The 20,377-nt window shown below is 67.3% G+C and overlaps 1 protein-coding gene across 8 annotated transcripts; it reads right to left on the bottom strand.

Annotated features, from left to right (window-relative positions):
* Nucleotides 1-603: 603 nt before the first annotated feature.
* Nucleotides 604-20,033, bottom strand: USP19 (ubiquitin specific peptidase 19). Of its 8 annotated transcripts, none has more exons than XM_080606840.1 (27): nucleotides 19,877-20,011; nucleotides 17,351-17,595; nucleotides 15,612-15,668; nucleotides 14,386-14,514; nucleotides 13,719-13,852; nucleotides 12,977-13,384; nucleotides 12,342-12,609; nucleotides 12,087-12,243; nucleotides 11,909-11,980; nucleotides 11,297-11,412; nucleotides 10,778-10,992; nucleotides 10,278-10,479; nucleotides 10,065-10,198; nucleotides 9,794-9,952; nucleotides 9,596-9,706; nucleotides 9,303-9,413; nucleotides 9,061-9,162; nucleotides 8,551-8,691; nucleotides 8,250-8,368; nucleotides 7,869-8,006; nucleotides 7,416-7,780; nucleotides 6,645-6,755; nucleotides 5,912-6,128; nucleotides 5,448-5,600; nucleotides 5,191-5,354; nucleotides 4,927-5,105; nucleotides 604-856 (listed from the first exon to the last, which is right to left on the bottom strand). In XM_080606840.1, exons 2-27 carry the CDS (start codon nucleotides 17,457-17,459, stop codon nucleotides 716-718), a joined length of 4,212 nt encoding a protein of 1,403 aa, XP_080462966.1. In that variant the 5' UTR covers nucleotides 17,460-17,595; nucleotides 19,877-20,011; the 3' UTR covers nucleotides 604-715. The 8 variants fall into 8 exon arrangements, with proteins under 8 accessions (XP_080462966.1, XP_080462961.1, XP_080462963.1 ...); XM_080606835.1 differs by lacking the exon at nucleotides 604-856 and adding an exon at nucleotides 2,063-3,186 and having other exon boundaries at nucleotides 19,914-20,033; XM_080606837.1 differs by lacking the exon at nucleotides 604-856 and adding an exon at nucleotides 2,063-3,186 and having other exon boundaries at nucleotides 10,778-10,986.
* Nucleotides 20,034-20,377: the final 344 nt, after the last annotated feature.

The raw sequence follows: 20,377 nt of genomic DNA on the forward strand, positions 1-20,377 counted from the left end.
GGGGGGCGAGGGCGCGCCGGGGGCGGAGAGCGCGCGGGGAGGCGCGCCGGGGGCACAGGGCGCTGAGGGCGCGGGGAACACCAGGGGACACCGGGCGGGAAAGGCGCTCCGGGGCCGTGGGGAACTCCGGGGGACACCGGGCAGTAAAGGCACACCGGGGCTGTAGGGCGCACCAGGGGACACCGGGTGCACCACGGCCATGGAACACCAGAGGACACCAAGCACTACGGGTGCACTGGGGCTGTAGGGAACAGCAGAGGACACCGGGCACTGCAGGCACACCCGGGCCATGGGGAACACCAGAGGACACCGGGCAGTAAAGGCACACCGGGGCCGTAGGGCACAGCGGGCCATACAGAGCACCAGTTGCCAGCAAAGGGCAGCAAGGCACACCGAGTGTCCACCGACACAGCAGGGCGCGCTGAGAGCCACGAGGCACGGAGGGACATCAGGTGACACCAGGGAGCACCGGGGGACACGAGGCACACCAGACACCCTGGGCCGTAAGGAGCACGGGGCAGCAGCAGGTGCCGCAGCACCCCAGGGGACACGGGGCAGCACGGTGACAATCCGCGGGGCCACGCAGCAGGCAGCAGAGGCGAGCAGAGTTCAGCGAGTTTAATGAGAGCAGGACAAGCCCCGACCCCTGCCCGCCCCCCCTCCTCCCCGGTGCCCGGCCCGGCCCGCACCCCCCGGGGCAGGTGCCCGCGACGCCCTAGTCGACTTCTTCCATGCTGCTGTAGGAGGGGGCCGGGCGCTCGGCAGGGCTGGCGAAACGCTCGGGGAGGCCTTCCGCGGCCAGCGCCGGGGCTCCTTCGGGGGCCAGGCCGGATCCGAACGGCACCGGGGTCAGTCCCTGCAAGCAGAAGGTGGCCGTGAGTTGGAGAGCGGGGCGCTGCCTGCCCCTCTCCTCCCGCCTCGCCCCCAGCAAAGGCCCCGCAGGGTGGCTCCTGGGCTTCGGCGGCACCGTGAAGCGGGGCAGGGGGGAAGGCACCGAGCCCGGAGCAGCCCCGGAGACCTGCCCAAGCGAGGAGAGCCAGGCTGTGGCACGCTCGGCCCAGCCCCGGCGCTGCTGCCTCGCCCTGTCCGGCACCTCTGCCCCCGGGCTGCCGCGGCGTGGGCCGGGCAGAGCAGCGTCCCAGCGCGGCACGGGGCCAGCAGCGGCAAGCCACGGGGTGGGTGCCGGCCCCTGCCTGGCTCTCACACACGGTGCGGGGCTTCAGGGGGTGTCCGGAGCCAGGACCCTCACCCCCAGGGCAGGCAGGTGCAGGCAGGGGGCCCCAAGCCCCGGGCTCCAGCCCCAGCAGGAGCAGAGGTCACCCCAGAGGCGCCAGGCGCTGACTCAGCCCCACGAGGCCAACGCCGTGGGCGCGCGGGGGAAGCCACCGGCCCCGGGGCAGCAGACAATGAGGCGACTGTTCCAGGACAAGCGGCTCCTGACCGCAGCAGCACTCGCCGCGCTGGGACCCGCGCGTGGGGAGCTGCAGGAGGGGCGTGGGACTGAGGAGGTGGGGGGGGAGCCGTGGGGGCCCCGCAGCCCGGCTCAAGCCCCCCCCTTCCCCTGTGAGGAAGGGGCCCCAGGCAGAAGCCCGGGAGAACTGTGCTCCTGCTGAGCATCCTTCCTGAGACGGCCAAGGGCACCGCCGCCAGGACAGCAGCGGAGACGGAAAAGGAAGTCACAGGGCTCTGAAGTCACCTCTCAAACCCAAACACGCCCGAGCAACGCTCAGCCAAGGGCAACACGTCTCAATGTCAGACACCGCCGGCGCTGCAGCCCTTGTCCCAGCCCCGCGGGACAGCGCGCCGCCGGCCCCGCCAGGCGCCCAGCGCCCTGCACGTGCCGCAGCTGCTGCCCCACAGGCAGGGCCCCAGGGCAGGGGCAGGCAGAGCTGTGCCCGGAGCCTGCTGCACCCTAGGGCAGGGCTCCTGCACTGGCTGGGGCCACGGGGCCAGCACAGGGGGCTGGAGAGGGACACCAGCGGAGGGAGGGCACGGACACCTGCTGGAGTGCTCCCTGCCTGGAGCCGGGCTGCCATCACACAGGAGAGGGGCGCCACGTCTCTTTGGAAAACCTGCCTTTATTAACACCCCCCGCAGCACGCAGGAGAGCGACGCTGCCAGCAGAGCCGCGAGACACCGCCCTCCTGCAGCCTGGGTCCTACCTGCTCGCCCCGACCCCACGCCTCTCCCGCAGCACAGGCCCCTCAGAACCGAGGCGCTGCCCCCGGCCCCACGCCAGGCTGTGCACGCAGCAGGGACCCGGCCCCCCTGGGCGTAGGCAGGTGCAGCCCCCGCAGGTCCGTGCTTGCCGCAGGTGCCCCAGCGCAGCCTGCCAGGCTCCCCCAGGGCTGCCTGGGTGCTGCTGAGCTCTCCGGTTGAGCAGGGAAGTACATGAGCCATTGGTGACAAGCCCATCCAGCCCCAGCACAAGGGACAACTGTGGCCCGGGGGACACGTCTCGTGCCAGCTCTGGAGAACACGAGGCTCCTGAAGCAGCACGCGCAGCTGGACCAGCAACCGGGTCAGGGCATCCTGTCCTCGCAGCAGCCTCGGGGCAGGGCACTGCTCGTTCCCAGGAGGTGAGCGGAGACAGGCGACGGTCCCCGGGGCAGCGGCACTGTCCCTTCCTGAGCGGCACATAGCCGTGGGGCCAGCCCTGCTCCGAGCAGGCAGCCAGGGCGAGGGAGGGCTGAGGGGATCCTGGTTCCGGGCTGTGCCTTGGCACGGCTGCGGGCCAGCCAGGCGGCCGTGCCAGCTGGCACGGGAGATGCCAGAGCAGACAGGCAGGAGCCAACGGCCCCACGCTTCCCTCGGCGAGGCCCGATCGTGCCCTCAGCCCGCGAGTCCTTCCCGGAGGGCTCTGTCCTGCCGCCTGACGTCTTCGTCGCGTGGTGTCCTGGCACGGCGCGTGCCCCGGCGGCCCTGCTCCTGCAGCTGGCTACGTGCCCGTGCCTATCTCCAGCGGGTCTGGTAAATGAGCGGGTAGAACACGTTGAGGAAGAGAGCCACGATTGCGGCCGTAGTGGCCAGGACGAAGTATCTGACGCAGCCTTCGTCTGGGTGCTGGGGGGTGCCCGGACTCCTCTTCTGGCCACGGGGCCTCCAGGAGTTTCTCTCAGGCCTTTGGGGAGCCTCGAGCTGCAGCTCTTGTTCTTCAGCCTCCAGTTCCTGCCAGATCAGAGAAGCCTGCGATGTGGAAACCTGCGTCAGCACTTGGAGAACACAACGGGCAACACCCCTCGCCATCCCCCGGGGCAGGCGGCTGCCTGCGAGCCCAGTCCCGTGCCCCACCAGCCCGCCTCCCCATGCAGCGCGGTCGCGCCCGCCCCTGCAACTCCTGGGGGCTGCCGGTGCTCGCGGCGCAGCCGGGCTCCGCTGGGCGCAGGCGGGGCGGCGGGGGGCTGCCGGGCGGCGTCTTCGCGGGGAGCCGGCGGCTGGATCCCGGTGGAGTTGGAGCTCTGCTATTGGTGGATCCAGGCAGGCGAGGGGGCGGGCAGCAGCCAATGGGAGGTCGGCTGTGGTGATCCCAACGGGATTGTTCAGACGGCGGCCAATGGGGGCGCAGCTCGGGGTAGGAGCAGGAGGCGCGGCGGCGGCACAACCAGTCCCAGCTCTCCTTCGGCGGGTGGGGATCCCTCGAGAGCCAATCGCAGCCCAGCTTCCCAGGTGATTCCTGCAGGCAGCCAATCGCAGCCCAGCCCTTCCCTGTGCCGGTGATCACGCGGGCAGCCAATCAGGACGCAGGTCTCCGAGGGCACTCGGGAAGGTGCGCGTGGTCCCAGGGGGTCGGGGACCCGCTCAGCCCCAGCAGGATCCAACGCACGCCAGCACCGTGCCGGATCCGGCGCTGCCAGCGCCCCGATGGGCCCCGGGGGGATCCGATGGGCCCCGGGAGGATCTGATGGGCCGTGGGGCTGCGGGGCACACAGTGATCCCCGGCACCGCGGGGGCCTCCCAGCCTCCCACGGCCGGCGCAGGACGCGCGGAGCAGCCTTGCCCTGACCCGGGCCACCCGCAGCGCATGGGGCAGCTCCAGGGCGCGCACAGCCCCCGGGACAGGAGCAGCCCCTCCCGGCCCCGTAGGCAGGCAGCTCCGGGCCCCGGCTGGGAAGGAAGAGCCGGGCCGCCCGACCCACGGCTGCGTGACGGCAGCCCGGGCTGGTCAAGAAGGCCCCAAGGGGCGCACGCGTTCAGCTGCGCCACAGCCAAGCATTGTCCTCAGCCCCCGGGGGGCCGGCGCAGCGGGAAGGGCTGCAGCACAGCGACCCAGGGGAGCCTGGCAGGCAGGCAACGCGCTGCACCCCCAGCCCGGGCCTTTGTTTTTTTTGACATTTCGGCAGAGAACAGTCCGACCGGTCCCCATTGGTATGTGCTGGAAGTGCCCACCCCTCCCAGCCCGTCCCGCAGCACAGCTCGCTCTGGCAGGTTTCTCCTCAGCACCCTGCGGAGGCTTGCAGGCCTCTGGCTGGGTGCTGGCATTTGTCTTTTCTGCACCCAGCGTGGCCCTGGGCTGGGTCCCAGCAGAAAGCATCCCCCACCCTGCCCCGAGGGGCTGTGCTTCCCGGCGCAGCCAGTTCCTGATCCGCTGCTCTCAGTACTTCCCAGCACAGAGCCCAGCGGGGCACAGCTCCCTCCTGCCTCTGACGCCCCAGCGCAGCTCTGTGCCCTCCCACCAGCACTCCCCCCTCCCCCGGTGGCTGGAACCGACTCTCCCACCACCCCTTCGGGATGCACCCGTCCCAAGATCACGACCGCAACAGGACAAGTCAGACCCCAAAGCCCAGTTGGCACAAGCTCTTCAGTCTCAAGGAGAGGCAGGCACCAAACCATGACTGCGCCAGGCTCCGCGGGGCCCTGCAGGCGGGCACATGCACGTTTTCAAGGCTCGGCGGCTCCATCGGCGCTGGGAGGGACGCGAGCTCTCACCTGACTGGCAGCAGCTTCGGCAGAGGGGGTGCGCTCGGCTCGGTGGTCTGGGGGGTGGCCTGGCAGGGGTCTCTCCACAGGAGAGTTCCTCCGTCGGTAGAAGAGGACGTACGCGTATCTGGTTACCACCTGGCTCTCGTCCACGGTGGTGACTGTGCTGTCATCGAAGAGCCGCCAGCCTGAGCGGAGGGAAGGGTTAAGCAAGGAGACCGTCCCCAGCTGCGGGAGAAGGGGGGGGGGGCGGCGAGGGCAGCTGATCCTCACCCACGTCACTGCGCTGGCTGTTCTTGTCGTTGGGCAGGCGGGCGTACGCCGTGTAGTGCCCGCCGATCATGCCTCCGTAGTGGTTGATCACAGCGTACAGGTCATACATGGGCAGCTGCTGCTCGCCCTTCCGGCCGATGCAGAACTTGCTCAGGTCCAGGCTCCTAGGGAGGGACGCGGGGACGGTCAGGGAGAGGCCAGGCAGCGGGGCGGCGCACGCAGTGCCATCCCCGGCGCCTCGCCCCCCGAGCTCTCACCGGACGGGGAAGTCCACCATGTCGTTGATCTTGTCCCGCCAAATGAAGCTGCGGAAGGAGAAGCGCTTGAGCTGGATGATGAGGACGTTGGGCAGGCGCCACAGCATCAGCTGCTTGGAGGCCTCGCGGTGCTGCTTGCACTTGGGGCAGTACCTGCGGGAAGCACACGTGCTCGTTACCGACGTGGGGAGAGCCTCGGGGGTCTGCGCCCAGCGCCACGCTCCCCCACGCGTGGATCTGGGGGTGCAGCGAGGGACATCTCCGCCTCCCCTGCCAGGGGCAGGCCAGCACAGCCCCGCGGAGCGCTGGCGTGGCTCCCTGCTGGCTCCTGGCCTCCCTCCCCAGCACACAGCCCAGCATTCCTGGCTGCCGGGAGAAAGGGCGTGCAGGAGCGGGCAGCTCCCGGGAAACCCCCGCTGCTGCCTGGGCCCGCAGGCTGGAACCCGCTGCGCCGCCTTCCTCACCACGCTTCCTCCGGGGCCAGGACTTCGGGCTTGGTGAAGAGGTTGAGGCACTGCTCCAGGGTGAAGTGGCCAGCCCGCGCCGCTTCGCTGGCCGAGCCCGGGTCTTCCACGCACTCCAGCTCCTTGGACTCCACCAGCACAAACTCCTTGAGGCGCTCGTTGTTCTTCCACACCAGGGCAAGGGAGCAGTCGTCTGCCAGCTCCAGGGGGGCGTCACCTGTCAGGGGGTGCACACCTCACACACCTGCCCCCCGGCCAGGCCGCGCCACCTTGCCTGGACTAGGAGCAGTCTTGCCCAGCCCGGCTCGATAGAACAAACACGCAGCAGGGCCAGGAGGACACAAGTGTCCCTGCCAGGCGCCCCCGCTGCTCTGCCAGGTTCCCCAGCCCAGGGTGGCAGCACCCCACAGCCAGCGTGAGAACCACTCTCAGCGGTGTCTACGTGACCAGCATCTCTTCAGAGTGGTGACCCAGCCACAGAGCTCACCGTCCCTCTGTGGGTGCAGGGGGGTGAGGGGAACAGGTCTGTTTCTCAGGGGAATAGACACGTCGTGCCTGAGAAGAGCTTCCAGGGAGCAGGCACCGGCTCCCGTGCCAGATGCAGCTTTTGTTGTGCTGAGACCAACAGCTCTCTGGCCCAGGAGCCTCTCGCTCCCCGGCCAGGAAGATCCACCGCCACTCCGCCAGAGGCCACGAGGGAAGAAATCGTATTTCCCCAGGGCTCTGGGCTCACCTTTATCTTCCAGCTTGTACTCTTTGTTGGCGGCATCGATCTTGTTGATGTAGAACTGCGTGGCTCGGGCGCTCAGCGAGTCTGGAGTGTGCTGGTACCCAGGGATGGCAGCTGCGGACAGGCAGGGACAGATCTTCGGTGGCACCGCCTGCCTGCCCCGCGTAGGGGCCAAGAATTTGCAGTGCCCCCACCCCCACCTCACATGCTACGGCCTTGCAGGGACACAACCACGTGCCCAGTGTCCTTGACTATTTTTAGCAGGCGCCTGCCCCTGGCAAGCCGCGCTCCTCTGCCTGCCTGCCTTGCCCCTTCTCTGCACATTGCTGCCATCCTGAGACGAGCGTCTGGAAACGTGACAGCCGGGCGGCCAAGCGCGAGAGGCTGCTCCCGTGCAGCTGAGTCAGAGCGAGGGAAACGAGGCGCTCACAGCCCCGAGGGGCTCAGCCTCCCACGGGACTCTGGCAGCCCCTGCCTCGCCGCCCCTCCCACAGCAGCCCAGCCTCCTCCCAAGTCAGGTCTTTGCTCTGCCGCACGGGCCCTGCCAGGGCAAGGCAGAGCGTGGGCTGGCAGGCATTCCAGGTGGGGCAGCACAGCCAAAACACGGCTCCCACGGCCTCCGGGATGTCTGCAGGGGCCTCCGGACCAAGCCACACGGAGAAAACAGATGCTGCGGTGGGAGGTCACCCCAAGGAGGACGAATCGCTCTCTGCCTCGCCCGGGGGCCGTCCGGGCTCCTGGCACAGAGAGGGTTAGCACTGCAGCACCTCTTACCTTCGGGTTTGAGGGCTCTCTCGTAGGACGGCTCCTTCTCGCAGCAGCTGTCGCCCTGCGACTCCACGTGCTCGGAGAAGCCGGAATCCAAGCTCAGCAGGGAACTCCTGGCTGCCAGGACCTTGCTGCGGACGGTGCCGCTGTCACCCAGCTCTGGATGCAGCTCGGGCACGGCCGGCGAGAGCGGGGGCTCCTGCAGGAGGCCGGACGCCCTGTCCCCGTCCCCCAGCTCGGGGGCAGAGGTGGCGGCTGTGCAGCTGCTCTTGGCCAGGGGCTCCAGCTTGTCGGGGAGCAGCGGCTGCAGCCCCTGCTCTGGCGACATCCGTCCCAGCTGGAAGGGAGGCTGGAACACGCTGACCGAGTACCTGGGCAAGGAGGGGACGGTCACAGCCGGCCAGGCACGGGGCTGGGCTGGGGTCAGGCAGAAGCACCCCCCCTTCCCTGCCCCCTCACCTTGCGTAGCCCTCCAGCAGCTGGGCCAGGCGGGCGTAGGTGAGGCGGGACTCCGGCACGCTGATGAGGAAGGGGAAACCGATGTTCTCAGGGCGGCACAAAGCCTTGTGGTCTGGCCAGTGTGTCTTCTGGCATGCCCTGCAACACACACGCAGCCCCATGAGCCCAGCGTCTGCAACCAGCCCGGCAGGAGCCCAGCGGGAGCTCGGCAGGGCTGGAGGGGTGCACCTGGGGTGACGGGGGCGCTCAGAGCCAGACTGGCTCCGTCCCAAAGGCCGGGCCCATCCCACCTCCTCCCCGTGGGTTGAGCTCTCCCGTCCCACCCATCGCAGCAGGAGACCCTCCCTCCCTCCCTCCCCGCCGGGCACCAAGCCAACTCACACGTTGCAGTAACCGACTCGGTAGCACCTCGTGCAGCGCCTGAGCTTCTCTTCCTCCGACAGCTGCTTCTTCTGGCAGGCTGCACACTTGGCGACGGGGACGCTGGGTACCTGCGGACGCTGCAGGAGAAAGAACCCCGTTGGGCATGGGAAGGCACCTGGGCAGGGTAAGGCAGCCTCGGCAGGCCCTCAGTATGTCACCCCGGTACGTCACCCCTTTGTGCAAGCCCTTCTGCTGCTCTCCCCAACCCGTTCAGCCTCCCTGAGTGCCACCCAGCAGTCCTAATCTTCCACTTGCTTACCTGCTGGACCTGCAGCTCCACGACCCGCTCCTTGGCCAGCTCTGGGGACAGCACCTCGAAGCAGAGCAGCAGGTCCATGGGGGAGACGGTGTCGAGCGAGTGGGACGGCAGGAACATGCGGTGAAAGCGATTCTTGATCACCTGCCAGGAAAGCAGTGGAACGGGGCCACGTGAGGGCTGCCTCGTGCTCAGAGGGCTGCCCTGCTCTTCCCCTCCCGAGAAAGCCACAGAGCTGAGCCCCCCCCCGTGAACTGTGGGGACAGCAGCACCACGGGGATGCTGTGCTCCGCTCACCACCCCACCAAGGTGGCACCACTCGCCCCACAGCAGTGGCCCAGCCCTGCTGAGCAGGGATCTGCCTGGCAGCACCCAGCGCATGACACTGCCACCCGTGGACAAAATCCCCACCCCCGTGGAGAAGGGGCTGCTGATGGCAACGCTTTCTGTGGGTGACCCAGGGGCACCCAGAAGAGCAGCCCACGGCTTGCTGGCCAGTTGGAGCCCCCTCACCTCTGCCAGGCGCAGGTTCTCTGGTTTCACACGCACGCTGTGGGCCACCGAGTCAAGTACCTCCATGGCACTGGAGTTCTCCTTGCTGATACTCACGAGGAACTGCCACGAAGAAAGCGCCCCGTTAGTAATGCCGCACCAAGGCACGCGGGCCTTGGCTTCGCACGAGGCTCAGCCCAGGACCTGTGGCACCTCCAAGAGCCCTCTCAGGCTACCTCCCCAGGACGGTCAGGGTCCTTTACCTTGATAGGTTTCTTGTGCGGCTCCTTTGCAAAGTAGTAGACGGTCAGCACCTTCTGCTTCTGTGGGAGGGGCACGGGGAGGTACAGGAAGGGGTCGAAGGTGATGGACACCTGCAGGCACAAAAGCACACTCAGTACTGGGAACTGCTTGTGGCTGCGATCAGCAGGGCGGCGGTCCCAGCAGGCCTGAGATCTGGCCCTGCCCTGTGACTTGGTGCTCTGAGGGTCTACGAGTGGGGGCTGGAGCCTGCGGTACAGCCAGGACAGAGGCAGAGCCTCCAGAGCTGCCCTACCTTGGAACAGACTGGGCACACCAGCTTGGATTTGTACTGGCCCTGGAAGAGGTCCACAATGAAGGAGTCATTCCTCATCTTGTGTCGCTGCCAAGCCTCCTCAGCTACCACCTGCAGGGAGAAAGGGCTCAGCACCGCCCTGAATCACAGGGGACAGGGCCGCTGTGCAGCGCCCAGTGCTTCCAGGGGCACCTTTACCTCATCGGGCCTCCCATCCGAGTCAACGGTCTCTGTGTAGGGCTTGTTCTGGATGCGGTTGAGATCCTCGTGCAGGCCGTCGAGCAGGAAGGCCATGAACTCCTGAGCGTCGTGCTGGGCATAGCCAGTGAACTGGCTGGCCTTGCTGGCCACGATCGCCTGGGGGAGCACAGCCGTCAGCCCTGCTTGCCCCCGCGCACAAATCCTGCCTGCACCCACCCGGCTCGCAGAGAAGAGCGCCCAGCAGCTCCCGTGGAGCTTTGGTGCCTACCTTCAGCTTAGAGGGCTGGAAGGCATGGTGCGTGCCCTTCCACAGCGCCCGCAGCAGCATGGCAAAGCCGATGGCCAGGCGGCCCCCTGTCCCCAGCGGGTTGTTGTAGTTGATTTCCGACTCGAAGGACCGATCTGTAAGAGATGGAGGAGAGCGAGGGTGGCTGCGCTGTCCGAGGGGCCGGGCTCTGCTGGGCTCCAGGCGTGTGCTCACCGTGGAAGTAGTCGCGCAGCTCCCGGGTGTTGGACAGCGACTGGATGACGCTGTTCATGAAGCAGGTGTTGCCCAGGTTCACCAGCCCCGTGAAGCCGGGCAGGCACACCTTCTTCTTCTCGTCCTCGTCCTCATCATCCTCCACGCTCTCGGTGCTCACGGGGCTGTGCGTCATCGGGGGCACCATGCAGGTCGGTTTGGGCTGTCAAAGCAGAGCTGGGTGTGAGGGTGCTGTGCGCCAGGGGCCTTTGGGAACACCGCAGGAACCTGACTAACCAAGGCACCCCTCAGACAGGGCCGGTCTGGAGCCACCACACCATCTCCCACCTGGACAACTGCTGTCCCCAGCTCTGTCAGCTCTGACAGGAGCACTGCCACCTCCTCCAGGAACAGTTTGCTGGACCCCAGAGCAGCACTGAGGAGGATGGGCTCCAACAAGAGAGAAGAGTGGCCCCCCACTTCCCCCCCAGCCAGGTCAAACACGGCACAGCTCCACTCACCGAGGGGATGTGAGGCTCTTGCTTCACTGCCACGTGTTCTGGGGCTGTACGGGCCGCCACACCGTCCAGACCCCCATCCTCGACGCGTGGCTTCTCTTTGTCGCTGGCTCGGGCCTCCTCTTTGCTGGACAGGGGGTGCTGGTTACTGCCCGGGGGGGTCTTATCCAGAGGGGTAGGGCCTGTAGGCATGGCAACCTTTGCACCACCCACTGCACCTTAAAAAGGGGGAAGGGTGGGCCTGTGGTTAGCAGCACCACAAGCTGCCCACGGCAGGGCTGAGCTGCTCGGCCCATGCTCACACACACACACACAGGCTCTCGCCCACCCCTCTTCCCAGTGAGGGCGAGGAGCAGCAGTGCCCTTCCCCAGCACTTGGCTCACCTGCCCCGCACCCACTCATCCCTCTCCCTCCCCGCAACCCTGTGCCAGAGGACCCGGTGCCATACAGGCACTGCTGGCAGTGAGGAAGGCACCAGGGCGCAGCAGACGGGCAAGACAAGGGGAAGGCAGGGTGCAGACCTCGTGTGGCCGGAGCCTCCAGCCCGCCCCAGCGCTGGCTCTGGCGTTTCTTCAAGCAGACGTCAATGCGAGACACTGTGAAGTTGTACGTGCACTGGTCCGGCTCAATAAGGTTCCTGAAAAACAGGCAGCAAGTGAGGAGTTCCCCAGACACCCCAGCAGCTTCAAAGACGCGAAAAAGCCTCTGTCGGGTAGGGCCACAGCCTCCCAACTAGTGTCAACCCCAAGGGGGGCTCCAGGAAGCAGGGCAGACACCCCCGAGCCCAGGCACACAGAGGGCCCCCTTCCCCACAGATCTGTTCTGCCTGGCTCCACGTGCCCGCTCTAGCAGGACACCCCACCCAAAGCACACAGGCTGGTCTGGCTCTGCCCACGAGAGCTCCAGATCAGGCTGTGGGAAGACCGCAGGCATGGAAACACCGGGATTTCCTTCTCTGCAACCATCTCAGGTTTGGAGCACCTGGTGCAGCACGGTGTGAGAAATGCAGAACGTGGCTGTGAGCCCAGGTGCAGGAGTGAGCGTGTCCTGCACAGACCGGTCAGCTGGGACCGGTTCCTGCTCCGGCTCTCAGCTCCCTCACCCCGGTATTAGCTGGAAATCTGGGACCATACCTGAGCTTCACCTGCCACCGGAACACCGTGTGGGGCCCGCAACCAGGGTGGAGGCGAAGGAAGTTTACGTCGCTGCAAAGAAATCAGAAGCAAGTGAAAAGAGGTGAACAAACAGAGCAGCCTGGCTGCTGCCAGGAGCTCCGCGACAGCTTGGTGCCATCCCAAGGCGCGCTCGTACCTCGTCTGGAACACCAATGTGAAGTCTTGCTCCCGAAACAAAACCTTTGAAGTCTCCTTGTGAATCTCTTTCACGTAGACGTGCACCACCACCAGGTCATTGCCTTTCTCATACGAGTCATTCTTGACAAAGGTCAGGCTCACGAAAGGCTCTGGCTCTGAGCAAGGAAAGCCGTGGAGAGAGGTTACCTTCCCTGCAAGCACGGCCTTCCCAGCCAGACCAGCCCGGGGACCCCCGTGGGCTCCAGCCACTCACCATCAGCTGCTGCTTCCAGAGCCACGTCGTCCTTGGACCAGTCCCTCTTCTCACCGTCTCTGCCCAGGGGAGGGGTGGCTGCAGGGATGGCCTTGGAGCTCTCTCCCAGGACGGACGCGCAGTCCCGGCCCCGCGAGGCCTCGGCGGGGCTGCTCGGCTGCAGGACTCTCTTCTCCACACAGGTGGCAACACGGTGGGGGAACACCTCCGTGGTGGCTGCAAGAGGCGGCATCTCCATGGGAACGGTCTCCTTGGCCAAAACCACAGCCTTTCAAGGAAAAAGGAAGCGGTGAAGAAGAGACAGCTTCGCTCCCATGCTGCCCCAGCCAACCCACCGCAACTCCTCCCCGCAGCCCGCTGCCGTCAGCCAGGCAGGCACAGCCTCACCATGCCCACACCTGCCCCGCTTGGACCCCTTAGCTCCACGGCCTCGGCCCAGCGATTGCAGGTTCCCTGTGCCTGTGGCAGCGTTAGTTACCACGTCCTGGGCTGTATTTCACCCCATCCTCCGCCACAGCCAGGCACCCAGCAGCCCTCAGCACCACCCTAAGGCGCCCGGGAGCCCATCTCATCCCGCAGGGCTGCGTCTCTACACGCAGGCTGAGGGAGCACGGATCAGCCAGGTCCTCAGGTACCTTCTCCAGCGGTGGCGCGAGGTCAGCCAGGGCCGTGGGTGCCTCGCCCTGGCTGGCTCTGCCGTTGCGACGGCCGCCTGCCCTCCCGCCGTGCCCTTTGCTGGGCTCCACGCTGCCGGTGACTCTGGCATTCGGCTCTTCTTCGGTTGGAGCCACTTTGAGGTAAACTGCCCGCTTGGCGCTGGGGCCGCTCTGCGTCCCTGGGCTGGCTGGGCTTTTCCCTCCCAGGGCCTCGCTTCTTCCCTGAGCGCGCTTGGGGTTGGAGGGCTCCCGCCGGGACCTCGGTGGCTCTGTGCTTTCAGCCCGGGGCTCTTCGGGGGCCAGCTCCGCAGCAGCAGCCTTCTCCTTCCCGTTCTCCCAGCACATGGCCCCTTTGGCCAGCTCTTTGGATCCATCCTTCCTTCTCTTCTGCAAAAAGCAGTGCAGCGCAATGGGAAGACATCCAGGCAGCAGTGCCTCTCTCGCTCTTTGCCAGAACCTAACCCTCGCTCCCGCTTCCCAGGGCACACCAGGGCTCTGCTCCAGAACCTGGAGGCTGTGGCAGGCATGCCGGGGCACACCACCACCCGCTCCCCGGGACAGAGGCAGCAGGCTTAACGCCCCGTGCAGCACAGGGATGCAGGATGTGCCCCTGAGTGCTCCCTGGGCAAGGGCAGCTCAAGAGCAGGGAGCAAAACCCTCAGCCAGCTCTGCCAGGCTCCATACAGTCCCCCAAAAGGCAGAGCTCCCCCCTCATCCTTACCAGAAGCGAGGTCCAGGTGTGAAGCGGGATCTTCTTCTGAAGCACAAGCTGCAGGAAGTTGCCCTTCTTGCACTGGACCTTGCTGCAGGAGCCCTCGATCTCCTCATAGAACTGACAGCTCCACTGGCGCCCATCTGCAGTCAAAGAGGGATGGCACCTCAGGCAGCAGTCCACCCAACCCACGGCCCTCTTTCACCTGCCCCGGGGGCCACAAGAGCGCTTGTCCAGAGCCAGAGAGCCTGCAGGCAGGCTGCCGCCACACCCCACAAGCCTTCACGGTGATGCCAGCTTCCTCGGGTTTGCTTTGTACATCTGGCTGGCCTCCTTCCCAGAGGGAAGGCCCTGTGTCTCCCTGCCCTCAGGGGCACAGACACTTTTCCAAGGGATACCCAGCGCCGACTCAGTCACCCCAGCGAGCAGGGGACAGACGCACGCAGCACGGCCGCGGGCACCTGTTCACTTGGCAGAGAGAAGCCAGATCCTGCCCCCCAGCCCTCCACCCTTCTTCTTTTACGCTGCTCTCGTATCAGCCTGGCTGAAGCAGTGCCAGCCGACAGCAGGGCATTGCCTCTGAAGGAAAGGTTTTATGCTCGCCTGGACCAGCCCCACATCTAGCCCGCAGCCACGCCAAGCCCTGTTGGAAAAATATTTGCCCTGCGGCCCGTACCTGGCAGTTTGACCACGCAGTCAGTGTCGGTGAAAGCAGCATCCACGTCCTCCACCTTCAGAGCTCCGCTGCCCAAGTTCAGCTTGACAATGATCTCGTCAGCATTTTGCTTCCAGTCCAGCAGCAGCTCTACGAGAGGGAGGGAAGCGTTACCCGCCCGTCTGGGGCGCGAGGCCGCGGCGCACGCACCTTGGCAGGGGAGCACGAGCCCGGACGCACGTCTGCTCGAAGGAGGTCAGCACAGAGGACACAGAGCATGCCAACAAACCGAGACACTTGGAACCCGCTCTTATCAGGCCACGAACGAGGGCCTGAGCACGTGTTGCAGCAGGTCAGGTGAATCCCAGTGGGAACCAGAGAGATCAGAAGGCAGAAAGGCTTGGCCCAGTCACGCGCAGCACAACGGCTGGGAAGAAGGGGCGGCTCCTGCCAACTACAGAGCGACTGCTGCTTTCCCAGGGAACGAGGAAGCCGCAGAATTACTCCGGGGGATTCAAGTGGACTCTGACCACAACCAGAAACTGCCACTTCCCTTTGCATATGCAAATCGGGCAGCTCAGTTGCAATCATCAAGAGCACTGTATTCCTGCCAGGTAGGCGCTGCTAACGCAGCTGAAACACGGGTGGGCCAGCCAGCATGGCAAGAGCATCTCATCCGGGGAAAAAACGGTGCAGCAGCGTCACTCCCTGCAGACAGAGCCCCACCAGGTGTCTGCCAGGCTCCAGGTCTGGCAGGTGGCATCCTAAAATCTTCAAGGCAAAAAAAAAGCTGACGTTTCCTTCATTTCCAATTGGTTTAGTTCTACGTTCTGTGTTACGATGGGGTCCTGCTCCGTCTGTCTCAAAGCGGGGATGTGGAGCCAAGGCAAAAACCATCAGCAGCACCTGATGGGGGCCATGGCCCGGGACCTTCCCGCCCAGAAACCAGTGGGAGGATGCCGGCAACAAGATAACCCGGGGCTGTGCTCAGGGGCACCGCGACACCCAGGCCAGGAGCCGCCTGCCACGTGCCCCGGGCCTCTTGTTTGCAGAGGGCCCTTCCCCGCCACACGCGCCCTGCTCTGGGAAGGCTGCACCCTGTTAGGAAGAGCACCGGGGCGAGGGAGCGCTCGGGTTAGTTCTGCGGGACGCCAGAGCACAGGACAGCGACAAGGTGAGAGCTCCGGGTCCCTCGGCGAGGGCGCTCGGTGGCCATGCACTGGCAGCCAGCGCACACCTCCACTTACCCTCCTCCGAGTCCCTCTCCTGGGGGGTCTCAGCCTGCTCGGGCTCAGGGCGAGACACTGGTGGGCAGAGAAGCAGAGCGCAGGTGGGTCGGGCATTCTGGCACCTCAGAGCACGGGCGGGCGCTCCGACACCCCAAATATCACACAGCACCAAACCTCTGCCCAGGACTTCCATTCTGCACGTGCTGCTCGTCTCCTTCCTCTGCCCCCTGCCACCTCCCCCGATGCCCTGAGCCCTGCCCGCAGCAAGCCAGACCCCACAACGGGCGCCGTGCCCCCCACAGCTCTGCAGCAGGAGCAAAACAACCTTGCTGCGCCGGGCAGAGAGCGCTGCTTCGAGGCACGCCTGGCTGCGGAGCTTGTGGTAACTGGGCTGCGAGCCCTGCCAAGTCTCTGCTGGGCCACAGAGGAGAGGCTCTGCCTTGATCCTACGCAGAGAACCCGGTGTTTGGTTGTGCTCAAACCAATCTTGCTGTAAGGAGAGAACCTGGCAGCCCAGCTGCACTTTAACATTCCCGCTGCTGCGCAACCTGCCAGCGTCCAGGGCTAAAACTTCCTTCCAGCTCAGGCCGGGGAACCAGGCAGGTCCCGATTAGGACCTGACACCTAATCCCTGCTCCCTGCAGAATTACCTCTGAGAGCCAGCAGTGCCTCAGGGTCAGCTCCACCCGCACAGGGCGATGTGCCGCGACAGGCAAGGGTGTCAACGCGACAGCACCTCCTGCTGAAGCACACAACCGGTGACAACGGGAGCTGCGGTCTCCACTCCAGAGCACCCACAGGGCTGTCGCTGCCCTCCTCGGCGGGCTCCAGAGCAGCAGGAAACCTCCCCTGACCACTGCGGCTGCCGGTGGAGCCAGCCTGCCCCGGGACCCCCTGCACAAAGGGGATGGAGGCAGCACGGCCCACACCGCAGCCCCCGTGAGGGCAGGAGCCCCTCCACGCCAGGCGTGGGTGCCCCGAGAGGCAGCACAGCCCTTGCAGCGAGAGGAGGCAGCAGCGCCGTGCTCGCGGTGCCCCGGGGTTTTGCCCTGGGGGGGGGGCAGCCCAGCGTTCCAGCAGGGCTCGGTAAGCGCTCTTTTACCTTGGCCTATAAATCACCGGGTTATTTTGAGGCTGCAGCAGTCAGAACGCAGCGGGCGCAGAATCCCAGCGATTTGCCAGGGCCACGGGGCTGCTGGAGGAGGAACCCGTGCTGCCTCCTGCCCGCAGGCGCCGCCCGCCCGGCACGGCAGCCTGCACCCAGAGCACTTTCTGTCATCGGATACGCAGCGGCCGGGGAAGGAATTGCCGCAGAGCGCCCGTTTCGGCGGAGCCGCGCCTCGCCACGGAAGGTGAGACAACAGCCCCACCCGCAGGCTCTACGCCCGGCGGGTGCTGTCGGCACCTGGGCGCTGCCTGCGGCGCCCAGGCTGGGAAGCAGAAGTAGGTCCAGCTGCGAGGGCACCTGCAGGCCCCCGTGCTGCTCCCCCCAGCCCAAAGCAGTGACTGGAAACAGCCACCGCCGGCCCCAGGCTTAAACCGAGGGCAGGGAGCCGACCTTCCTCACATCCCCGGGGCTAAGCAGCACCCGAAGAAAGGAGGTTACAGGTCCGGGGAGGACACCGTGCCAAAGAGGATCCCGTCGCAGGGTTACGGCAGCCACAGGAAGCGATTAGTTAAATCTGCTTACCCCGCGGCAGATGGCTGCGGGATCCCACCCCAGGGGGCCGAGAAACCATCGCGCCGGGGGCTCTCACCTTCCTTGCTCTCCTGGTTGGCTCGATCCTTCTGCTTCTTCTTGTTGGTGGCGTCGTCCAAGCCCCGAGACACTCTCCTCTGGCCGGGGGCATTGGTGCTACTGGACATCTTCAGCCGTTTGGAGGACACAAACGGCCCGCCGGGGTCGGTGATGGAGTCTGGGTCAGGGGTGCGACGTTTTCTTCCTGGCCCAGCTATCTTGGCGACTCTCTGTGGTCAAACTCTCTGGCAAGGAACTAGTGGCCTAAAGAGAGGAGAGAGCAGGCGTGGCAGGAGGAGCAGACAGAGGAGGCCCAACGACATCAGGACCCGATCCCTGCCCCGGCGCCGGGCCCTGCGGGGACAGTGCCCTCGCGTGACCTGCGGGGAAAGCCCCCCTGGGCGCAGGCACCCAGCTCACCGCAGCTGCTGCAGCGCTTGCTGCCAAAGCGAGGGCTCGTCAAAGCCCCCAGGACACGACCAGCGGCCTTCCGTACGTGGCACGCCTTACGAACCTTCAAAGCAATCGCCACGCTCATGGCTCCCGCTACAACAGCGCCCAGGGGAGCAGGGGGGGAAGGGGAGCCCCTGAGGCGCACCAGCCAGCCCCCGGGGTCAGCCGGGACAGCCCGCCCCGCGGCTCGGGGCACGGGGCAGGTCAGCAGCTATTTCGGTCGGACGGCGCCCGTGTGAGAGGCCGGCAACGGGAGAGAGAACCGCCCTAAGAAGGAAGCGGGGGGAGAAGCAGCAGGCCCGGGACCTGGGACGCTCTCTCTCCCATGCCAGAGGAAAGCAAGCCTCCCCGGCACGGCCCGAGCTCCTCCCTCCACCCACCAGCGCGGCGGCACCTTGCGTATTCATCTCCCGGCGGGTTTACAGACAGCGCCAGCAGGGCCCGGCTGGAAACAAGACACCCACACCCGCGCTCTCGGCGGGCCTGGCGAGAGGGCCGGGCGTGCCCTCCCCAGCAGGGTCTGCGAGCTGCAGGACCCAGCGCCCGGCCGCTCTGTTTCAGGTGTTCGGGACAGAGGAGAGCTGCCGCAGCCTCCCGGAGACGTCCCCGTGGAGACGGAGGCAGCGGAGAGCCGGGAAGGCGTCCCTGAGCCCCACGGCGCCTTGCTCCAGCCCCGCTCGGCTGCGCCTGGCCCTCCTGCAGCGGGAGCACCCGTCCCCATGCGGGTCACCCGTCCCCCCTGTGCCTGCGCTGAGCTGACGGCCCCGCTCGGGGGCGTCCCCAGGGAAGCTCAGGCAGAGCACGCGGCAGCGCCGTTTGTGTTCCACAAACCCTCGTGGCAACGAGCGGCCACAAACCTCGAGGCGCAGCCGCCAGACCCCAGCGCGGAGCGACGGCACGCTCCCCGCAGCCGGAGCAGCCCAGCCCCACGGCAGGCTCTGTGCCCAAAGCATTTCTCTTCAGGCTGACCTGCCCCGGCCACCAAGAGCCACCGAAACCAACTCCAAAGCTTGAGTGCCAAGCGTCCCCTGACCGACTGGCACGGGCAACCCCAAAACCCCCAGCAGGGAGGCCTGAAGCAACCCGGGAAGGAGATGCCGAGCAAGCCCACGCAGTTAGCCCAAAGCGGGAAGGGAGCAGCTGTGGGACAGCAGCACCCCCTCCGAAGGCGCTGGGTCTCACTGTACGGCAGCAGCACCGCTGGCTCTGGCCGCACCGGGGGGACAGGAGGGACCTGGCAGCTGCCAACGCCGCTGGGCTGAGCGGGGCCGGGCCCCCCGGCAGGGCGCTGCCACCCGCTGCACGCCGCCGCCCTGCCCCAGTCCCCGCTGACGCCAGCGCGGGTCGGCTACAGAACGATTCCCAGGGTGGCAAACGCTAAAGCCGGGCTGGGCAACCGCGGGCGAGCCGTGCCTGCCGGGTGTCTGCTGTTTCCAGGGGGGGAACCTCAGGGGAGCAGGAAACCAGGAGCAGCCCCTGCCTCGCGCAGGTTGTTCTCACGGGGGCTTTTCCCCCATCCCGGCGAGCACGCAGCGGGGGGGCGGGGGGGGGCTGAGCACCCCGGTGCCCCGGGCGCGGGGCTCCTGGCGCTGCCGCCGACCCCGCCGCGCTGCCGGCCGGGCGCACCCTCCCGGCGCGTCGCTGCACGCGGGGACACCCCGGCAGCGGGGCCGCCTCCCCCCGGCTCCGCCCCGCACCTTTTGGCCGGGCACGGCGCGGCTGCAGCCCCGGGACACCCCCCCCCGTGCCCCGCGGCACGCCGAGCTCAGAACCGGGGCCGCCTCCCTCCCCCCCCTCGCCCCCGGTAACGGCTCGGGGCACACCCGCCGGCACGCCGTGCGCCCGGGGGCCGGGGCGGCGCAGGGCACGGCCCCCCCAACCCTCCCCCAATCCCCGCCTGGCCCCCCCCCCGCCCGCAGCCCCCCGGTGCCCGCGGCCTGCCCCGGCCGCGCCTCACCGAGCCGGCAGCCGGCGGGGCTGAGGGGGGGAAGGCCGGCGGCGGGGAGTAGGCGGCGCTGCCCGCCCCGCCCCGCCCCGTCCCGTCCCGGTGCCGGTCCCGTCCCGGTGCCGGCCCCGCCCCGCCCCCACTCACGGCCCCGCCGCTCCGCCCCGCCCCGCGCGGCTGGCACCGAAGTTCCGAGCGGGCCCCGCTCCGGAGACAGGCCCGAGCCCGTGACGCACTTCCGGAAGCCGGCGGGCGGCCCCACGTGACGAGGGAGCGCAGGGGAAGGGATGGCGGCGGAGTCACGTGACGGGAGCCCCGGGGCCCGCCGCCGGTCCGGCCCCTTGCCCCCCCCCCCTCCTTTCCCCCGCGCCCGGCCCCGCGGCGCCATGGCGACGGCGCCCGCCGTGACGTCATCGCGGCGCTGCCGGGAGGATCCGCCCACAAGGGCGGGGCCCAGCCCGGGGCGTCGCCATGGCAACGGGGCGGCCTGCTGCGGCCTGGGCCTGCTGAGCCCAGTGACAGCAGCCCTGTCCCCAGTGCCACCAGCCCTGCCGTGTCCCCTAGTGTCATCTAACATGTCCCCCAGTGCCACCAGCCCTGCCCTGTCTTCCAGTGCCACCAGCCCTACTGTGTTCCCAGTGTCACCAG

The sequence above is a fragment of the Anser brachyrhynchus genome (genome assembly GCF_964034855.1).
Source record: "Anser brachyrhynchus genome assembly, chromosome: 10".
NCBI classification, from domain to species: domain Eukaryota; kingdom Metazoa; phylum Chordata; class Aves; order Anseriformes; family Anatidae; genus Anser; species Anser brachyrhynchus.

Coding starts and splice junctions, on each gene's coding strand:
- USP19 (XM_080606835.1), bottom strand. CDS start 17,459: ATGTCCAGTAGCACCAATGCCCCCGGCCAGAGGAGAGTGTCTCGGGGC. Junction 12,244..12,341: donor TCTGGAAGCAGCAGCTGATG/GTGAGTGGCTGG, acceptor TTCCTTGCTCAG/AGCCAGAGCCTTTCGTGAGC. Junction 5,106..5,190: donor CAGCCAGCGCAGTGACGTGG/GTGAGGATCAGC, acceptor CCCTCCGCTCAG/GCTGGCGGCTCTTCGATGAC.